Here is an 8789-nt window from a genome sequence, read left to right as displayed (position 1 = left end):
CTCAAATGTTTTTTGTTCACTGCAAAACATGAAGGCAAATGAAATAATTGCGGATTTGTTACAATCAGTCGAGAGTTTGAGATCAAGTAATTGCACCAATATCCCAATGGAGAGACAGAACTGCTGGAATGAGCACAAGTCGTAGTGGGAATTGGGCGGGCGTCTCACCCCTTTATTCGTTTATTGGTCGTTCAACATTTTAACATCACAGGTATCCCGATTTAAAGGGGAGACTTGGATTGGAATGGCCATTAGTTAAAGATCATTGCAAGATTATGTTTTTGTTAAGATGGTCGGGTGAAATACAAAAGGAAATTGTGTCCCTATCATGTTGCCTTGAATTAAAGGGATGTGACAACATCATAATGTAAAGCTGGGAAATCTTGCTCTAAAACTCGTTTGTTTAGGAAATACTCTTATGTATAATTAAAGAATAAATACTGGCTGCAGAAGTTACCATTATCAGCTCTGCACAGCTTCCTGCTAGGAACTGAGCTCCTCCCACTGCTCCAAAAATGGCTTCCTTCCTTGGTGCCTTCTAGTTTCTACAAATGCGGGCCAATAGCATCCACAGGCAAAGGAATGGAAAGGTTACAGGGAACATTCTTAATCCTATGCCTGGATAAGGCAACATTCATTGGCTGAGAGGGGCTCCTTTAAGTTTTAATTGCCTCTCTGTAAATCTGGGCCTTGCAGTAAGGGAGGACTGTGTTGTGGAAATCTGGGACGAGGTTAATATTTTTTTTCTTTGGATCAAAAAATATATATAAGGTAGTTAATACATAGACTAGACACTTCAATTATTTCTACAGACAGCTGCCGCCGGCGTGAACTATAATACCCAGCATAGGCTAGAAAAGGATGCTGGGAATTGTAGTCTATGAAAGCTGGAGAAATGTAAGACATTCTCTAATTGAGACTAACGTGCCACAACTCAACTCATAGGGGGACATTCAGTCTGCGGAGCTTGAATATGAAAAACTGAATTTTTTGGTCACTATTTAGTATATCCAGGCCTAAGACCATATATATATATATCTATATATATATATATATATAGATATATATATATATAGAGCCAATGACTGGGACAGCAGCGGGTGCAGAGACAGGATGATGCGAGAAATGGCGGTTTTCTTGGGGGTGGGGCTCTGCGATGCTGGTTTCTATGACGTCGCTGGTGGGAAGCTGGGGATTGGGTCACAGCAGAAGGTTACTGTGCTGTCCTTCTCTTCCCTTCTGAGTTATAAATAATTTAAGTGCATTTACAGGGGAGAGAGACTTACACTTTAACCCTCTCTGTCACCCCTTGTTCCTAAAGCTGCTCCCCCTATAATTTATCCTCAAAAGGGGGGTAAACTCTGCTGTATAAGGGCGACATAAATTCTCCCGATACATTAACTCACTCCCCTATTATTAAAATATCCCTGTAGTCCCGCAAACCCCTCCCACCCACCCCGTGCCTCCTGCAAAGTCCCACCCCTGTGCCCCAAATAGTATAAGCCAGACCACCCCCACGCTCATGCTCAGTTATTCTCTTCCAGGTATCTGTAGGTTGGGTTCTCATAGCCCTGGTTCTGCATCTTACTTAAGTGCTTGTCCTCGGGGCTCCTGGAAGCTTCCACCTGCAGAAATAGGGGGGGGATTAATTAGATCATTGTAACAAAGCTGCTCATAGTGATCTAAACAACTACAGCTTTACATTTAAAAGCAATTGTAGCTGACATAGAGAGTAATATTCTGAGACAATTGGTTTTCATTTTTTATTATCTGTGTTTTTTGACTTATTTAGCTTTTTATTTAGCAGCTCTCCAGTTTGCAATTTCAGCCATCTGGTTGCTAGGATCCAAATTCCCCTAGCAACCATGCATTAATTTGAATAAGAATAGAAGAGGCCTGAATTGAGAGAGGAGTAATAAAAAGTAACAATACATTTTTAGCCTTACAGATCATTTTTTTTTTAGATGGGGTCAGTGACCCCCATTTGAAAGCTGGAAAGAGTAGGAAGAAGGTAAATAATTTAAAAACTATTAAAAACGTTGCTTAGAATTAGCCATTCTACAACCTACTGCCCTTTAAGTGAATTTATCTTTCTCCAAGGGTGATGTATCTTCTCCTTGAGGGGAGAATTCTAGACTTTATGAATCACAGCCAATCAGTGATCAGCTATTTTCAGACAGCTGCAGGGAGAACAATGACAGCGATTATCTGATTGGTTGCTATGGGTTGCTACTATGCAAATGTTACTCTGCACCAATCAGGCGAATGCAGTGCTGCCACGTCACTAGCTTCATATAAAACCCACATGCTGCATGGCGGCTTAGAAATCAGTGTAGTCAGCATTTTGTGGCTCCTTTCCTGTCAGACATTTAGGGCTCACCTCTATGATTCCGTGGCTTATGGTGCCGTAGGGCTTGCGTCGTATCAGGAGAAGGCTAATGATGATCACCATAGCCACGCCCACTGCCACCACCAGCAGACCAATCAATGCGCCGCGGTTAAAAGTGACCAGCGTATCTGGCTCCTGCCAAGTCAATGAGAATAATTAGGGGTATACTGGGCAACCCCCCACACTGGCTATTTCTATACACAGGGACTAAGAGAATGACTGGGGGGCATCACTTACCAACTGGTCTCGCTGAATGTCCTCAGACTGGTAGTGAACTTGCTTCACAGATCCGTTATCCTGGGAATAGAAAGGCACAAGTAAAGCTTCTATAGTAAAGTATTGGATACAGGAATCCCAATGGGAGCTTCTTAGCCTCAGCCAAAAATGTATAATATTTACTCAAGGGTTGTTAAAAGTCTATTCTCTATTCTGTGTACAGTACTCTCTATACACAACTGCACATACTGTTCTCTCTCTCTAGTACTCTGCACACTGCACTCTCTCTCTCTCTCTAGTACTCTACACTCTCTTTCTCTAGTACTCTACACTCTGTGCTCTCTCTCTAGTACTCTGCACACTGCACTCTCTCTCTCTATCTAGTTCTCTACAATATGTACTCTCTCTCTCTCTAGTACTCTGCACACTGCACTCTCTCTAGTACTCTACACTCTGTGCTCTCTCTCTAGTACTCTGCACACTGCACTCTCTCTCTCTATCTAGTTCTCTACAATATGTACTCTCTCTCTCTAGTACTCTGCACACTGCACTCTCTCTAGTACTCTACACTCTGTGCTCTCTCTAGTACTCTGCACTCTCTCTCTAGTACTCTATACTCTCTCTCTCTCTAGTACTCTACACTCTGTGCTCTCTCTCTAGTACTCTGCACACTGCACTCTCTCTCTCTCTCTAGTTCTCTACAATATGTACTCTCTCTCTCTCTAGTACTCTGCACACTGCACTCTCTCTAGTACTCTACACTCTGTACTCTCTCTCTAGTACTCTGCACTCGCTCTCTAGTTCTCTACAATCTGTACTCTCTCTCTCTAGTACTCTACACTCTGTGCTCTCTCTCTAGTACTCTGCACACTGCACTCTCTCTCTAGTTCTCTACAATATGTACTCTCTCTCTAGTACTCTGCACACTGCACTCTCTCTAGTACTCTACACTCTGTACTCTCTCTCTAGTACTCTGCACTCGCTCTCTAGTTCTCTACAATCTGTACTCTCTCTAGTACTCTGCACACTGCACTCTCTCTCTCGTACTCTACACTCTCTCTCTCTCTTTCTCTCTCTCTAGTACTCTACAATCTGCACTCTCTTTCTAGTACTCTGCACTCTATACTCTCTCTCTCTCTCTCTCTCTCTCTAGTACTCTACAATCTGCACTCTCTCTCTCTCTCTCTCTCTCTCTTGTACTCTACACTCTCTCTTGTACTCTGCACTCTATACTCTCTCTCTCTCTCTCTAGTACTCTACAATCTGCACTCTCTCTTGTACTCTACACACTGCACTTGCTCTCTCTCTTGTACTCTACACTCTATACTCTCTCTCTCTCTCTCTCTAATACTCTGCAATCTGCACTCTCTTTCTAGTACTCTGCACTCTATACTCTCTCTCTCTCTCTCTCTCTCGTACTCTATACTCTCTCTTGTACTCTGCACACTGCACTTGCTCTCTCTCTTGTACTCTACACTCTCTCTCTCTAGTACTCTACACTCTCTTTCTAGTACTTTCCAGTACTGTATTTTCTCTCTCGTACTCTGCACACTGTACTGTTTAGAGTTTTTTTCACTCTATACTCCCCACACAGTACTGTACATACTACACTATACTCCACGTGTGGGTGTATAACAGTAACAAGTACCCCCTCTCTCATAGTTGCACCTGTGCTTCTTACCTTTGGCCCGGGGAAAGTGAGTGTGCGCTCACTGGGGGGGAAATCCGAGTAGAGATCCCAAACTGCAGAGCCTGTGGGGGGGACACAGAATAGAGCAGAGAAATCAGTTTGGAGACAGCGAGGTTCATCTATAGGGGGCTCCCCAAGTGAAACACAAGTACAAGATTGTGACCCCTAAACAAACGACAGCCCTTTCTTGTATCTTTTTTACTTGAGGAAAGGGTAACACTGAGGGGGGTAGGGTATATTAAATACAGGTCATTATTTCAGCTGTTGTTGAAGCGCAACTCCCTGCAACCCTGCCATCCTTTGCTCCCCGTTTATAGATGAGCCCTGTGTTATTTGCAGATCTACATGAGACACTGATGAGGGAAAGTAGAAGGAAAGATTTTTATTTCAGGCCATTCAGTGCCCCAAACCCACTGACCTTTCCTCTCGATCTGCTGCGAATCTGCTCAGGGATCCGAGTGTCAGCGGCGAGTGAAGGACAAGGAAAGGGGGACAGGGAGAGAGAGAGTAAAAAGGGACCAATCAGAGAGAGAGCACAGATAGGAACAAACTGAAATAACAGAGAAGGGAGAACTGAGAGGGGCAGGAGGGAACCAAGTAACTGGGGGGCACGGGGGGGACTCACCCTCACCCTGAGACGTCTCTGCCGAGTTCTGGGGGGGCACTCGAATCTCAGGGTAGTCACTGTCCTCATTCATCTTCTTCTGCGTCGAACTGAGGAGGTCTCCTGCCCCCACCCACTCTGTGCGCAGCCAACTCTCTGCCAGGAGGGGGCGACAGGAGTAATTATGACTCGATGTGCAGGGGGGATGTCAATGAAAGATATTGCCACTAAGGGCTTAACTAAGCCACTATAAATAATAATCTTTTCTATTAATAATAATAATAATAATAATAATAATGATAACAATACTACTAATAATACTAATAATAATAACAATGATAATAATACTACTAATAATAATGATAATACTAATAATATTAATAATACTACAAATAATAACAACAATTGTAATAATATTAATACTACTACTACTACTACTACTAATATTAATAATAATACTACTACTAATGATAATAATACTAATAATACTAATAATAATGATAACAATGATAATAATACTAACAATAATACTAATAATAATGATAATAATAAAAATACTACCAATAATATTAATAATAATACTACTAATAATACTAACAATAATGATAATAATATTAATAATAATACTGATAACAATGATAATAATATTAATAATAATACTAATAATAATGATAATATTATTATTAATAACAATAATAATACTAATAATAATAATACTAATATTAATGATAGGAATGATAATAATACTAATAATAATGATAATAATACTAATAATGATACTACTACTAATAATACTAATAATAAATGATAATAATACTAATAATAATGATAACATTGATAAAAATTATTATTTAAAAATAAACAAATAATAATAATAATATAATCTGAACACAGGGCAGCAGTATTGCTGCTTATTCTCTGGCATTAATGGGCTGTACATGGTAATGAGTGGACACAGCACAGAGACTAAAAGCCTCAAGCAGACTCAAAGGGACACAAAGCAATATGCTGAGTACATGGGGATTAGCTGCCATTATTAAATTAAACAGCTAGGCATACACTGCTTCAGTAGCACTTTGCTTAGAATGACATTTTCTTTAATGATAAAAAAACAACAGTTTTTGGGTAGATTTACCCTTAAACTTTTTCTTCTGATCACTGTATGGTATTTAAACAGATCCCTAGTTGCTATGGGGTTTTTTCTGGCCCTAGCAACCTGCCAGTGGATTAAATGACAGTGTGGATGGGATTGGCTGAGAGCAGATACAAACCGATCTGATCCCGGAGCTCAGGAGTCAGTTGGGGGTTGCGGTACAGAAGAGACAAAGATTGGTTCACTCGTTCCTCAATGACCCGCAGGTGTGTGAGAACCTGAATAAGGAGGGACATTTAGTTAGATACAGTGTTCAGGCTCAGGACTTGGGTAACATCAAAAAGACATAGGTATTCCCTGTACTAAGCACAATTCAGCAGGAACAGTCCCTAAGTTTGCTCATAGTCTGTACAGAGAGATCACATAAAACTATGGCAGCATAGGTATTCCCTGTACTAAGCACAATTCAGCAGGAACAGTCCCTAAATTTGCTCATAGTCTGTACAGAGAGATCCCATAAAACTATGGCAGCATAGGTATTCCATGTACTAAGCACAATTCAGCAGGAACAGTCCCTAAGTTTGCTCATAGTCTGTACAGAGAGAACCCATAAAACTATGGCAGCATAGGTATTCCCTGTACTAAGCACAATTCAGCAGGAACAGTCCCCTAAGTTTGCTCATAGTCTGTACAGAGAGATCCCATAAAACTATGGCAACATAGGTATTCCCTGTACTAAGCACAATTCAGCAGGAACAGCCTCACCAAAATGAGAATTGCCCTGGCAGTTAGTTGGGGGATAAGACTAAATGCAGAACATTCCATAAAATTAGTTTATGGTGCTAAGTTTTTATGGGTTGGGACAATGATGAGTAAAGTGAGTCTCTCCGGTACCTGGAACTGAATGGTCTCTGCTCGGTCGGGCTCGGCGCTGCTCACATGTTGGTAGTGTCTGACCGTGTGTCGCTGGTCTCGCTGCTCGGCCCGGATGTATCGCTTCAGCGCCAGCAGAACTCGCTCCGGCTGCAAAAGAGAGAGAGTCCTTCATCTCACTGGGCTGCACTGTACCCCAATATAGTGATCGGAATTAAAGGAGAACTCCACCCAAAACAGACTTTTGTTTTAGTATTAACTTGCAGCCCAGTCTCATGATACAACATTGAGTTGGTTGCACAGTGATATATATATATATACACTTTATATATCAGCCTTATGCCTATACACCCCACACCTGCACCAGGATATTTACACCTGAGCTTGTTGCGCTGTGACTTTAATTGCAGTGTCAGGGCTGGAGCTGCTGATGGATCATTTCATGGAACCCAATTAGTGAATCAGGAGCAGCAGTGGAGAAATAAATCACATTCCCCCCAATTCTGCACAGCTTTAATTAGTATTAGTATGAGGCAAATAAGGGTCGTCTGTTCTGCACTTGTCACCCCAATAGTCACTATAGTCAATGGACACAGTCATTGTGGGAATTAAAGGGGCACTACACCTTTTAGCATGTTACAGAATGGTCAGTTATAATCAACTTTTCAGTTGGTCCTCTTAATTTATGTTTGATCGTTTTTGAATGATTTGCCCTTTTCTTTTGACTTTCAAATGGAGGTCACTGACCCCATCTAAAAAACAAATGCTTTGATATATTGTTATTGCTATTCTTTCTATTCAGGCCTCTCCTATTCATATTCCAGTCTCTTATTCAAATCAATGCATGGTTGCTAGGGGAATTTGGACACTAGCAACCAGACTGATGAAATTACAAACTGGAGAGCTGCTGAATAAAAAGCTTCAAAAAACACAAATAATAAAAAATGAAAACCAAATACAAATTGTCTCAGAATATCCCTCTCTATATCATACTAACAGTTAACTTAAAGGTGAACAACCCCTTTTGTGTCCAAAGAAGCTCCTTTTCGACACTTCCGTGAGGCTTATTCTGGGTAAAAAAAAACTTGCTAAATTGCACTTTGTGCAGGTAAAAGACCTACATGTTGTTGCAATACTATTTTCAACCACCAGATGGCACATTTCTCCTATCAGCTACACTCAATTAGACTTGAAAGTCGTCAGTCTCATCCAGACCTTATGGCTGTGGATGTAAAGAAGGTTTCTTGCTTAGATTGTTGTGAATATGCAGAGCAGGGACACCCCACCCATAAGCTGACAGATATTGCTGAGACACTGGGGCCTCGGTATGGCTGATCCAGCAGAGATTCCAGACTCATGGCTCTCTGGCTAAGAATTATGGGAGCTGTAGTCCAACAGCAGTTACTCACATCTAGGGGTGTAGCCTGAACGCTGGCCAAGTAGTTCTCCAGAGCCCCCCGGCGGTTATCATTAAGAGAGGCAACAACACGGCCCAGATGGGTCTCAACCAGGCGCTGCCGCTGAGCAGAGATTTGGCCCTCCAGGGTCTGCAGGATGGTCTGGAAGTGCTACAGGCAAGAGAGAGAAACCACTGGCTGATCATGAACAAGGGACATGTAATTAATATCATGTCTGGGCAGCAGAATGGGATGAGTATTAGTGACACGGGGAGAGTATTTGTGACACGGGGTGAGTATTAGTGACACGGGGAGAGTATTTGTGACATGGGCTATTAGTATTAGTAGAAGTAGAGAACCGCTCACACAAACTGGCCTACTTGCACTCGAAGGCTGATCAACGTAGGGATATACCCTTACACTTTATTGGCCGAAAGGTATTAGTGACATGGGGTGAGTATTAGTGACATGGGCTATTAGTATAATATAGAGTGCAGGTTATCAGATAAAAGACTGGCTAAACCCAG

The 8789-nt window shown here is 41.6% G+C and overlaps 1 protein-coding gene across 3 annotated transcripts in view; it reads right to left on the bottom strand.

Moving 5' to 3' along the window:
• Positions 1 to 1468: 1468 nt before the first annotated feature.
• Positions 1469 to 8789, bottom strand: part of aplp1.S (amyloid beta precursor like protein 1 S homeolog) — a 30748-nt gene continuing 23427 nt past the window's right edge. Inside the window, exons 9-17 of one of the 3 annotated variants that reach the window (XM_018228361.2) lie at positions 8275 to 8433; positions 6887 to 7015; positions 6171 to 6270; positions 4927 to 5055; positions 4714 to 4737; positions 4287 to 4357; positions 2627 to 2686; positions 2381 to 2524; positions 1469 to 1625 (exon numbers count right to left, since the gene is read on the bottom strand). In XM_018228361.2, the coding sequence (XP_018083850.1) occupies positions 1527 to 1625; positions 2381 to 2524; positions 2627 to 2686; positions 4287 to 4357; positions 4714 to 4737; positions 4927 to 5055; positions 6171 to 6270; positions 6887 to 7015; positions 8275 to 8433 (915 nt within the window). In that variant the 3' untranslated portion in view covers positions 1469 to 1526. Of the gene's footprint in view, positions 1626 to 2380; positions 2525 to 2626; positions 2687 to 4286; positions 4358 to 4713; positions 4738 to 4920; positions 5056 to 6170; positions 6271 to 6886; positions 7016 to 8274; positions 8434 to 8789 lie in introns of all 3 variants that reach the window. The other 2 variants (XM_018228360.2, XM_018228363.2) reach the window with 2 other exon arrangements.

This window comes from Xenopus laevis, chromosome 7S (assembly GCF_017654675.1).
Source record: "Xenopus laevis strain J_2021 chromosome 7S, Xenopus_laevis_v10.1, whole genome shotgun sequence".
Lineage (NCBI taxonomy): Eukaryota > Metazoa > Chordata > Amphibia > Anura > Pipidae > Xenopus > Xenopus laevis.
This window is presented reverse-complemented; position numbering and strand designations above follow the sequence as displayed.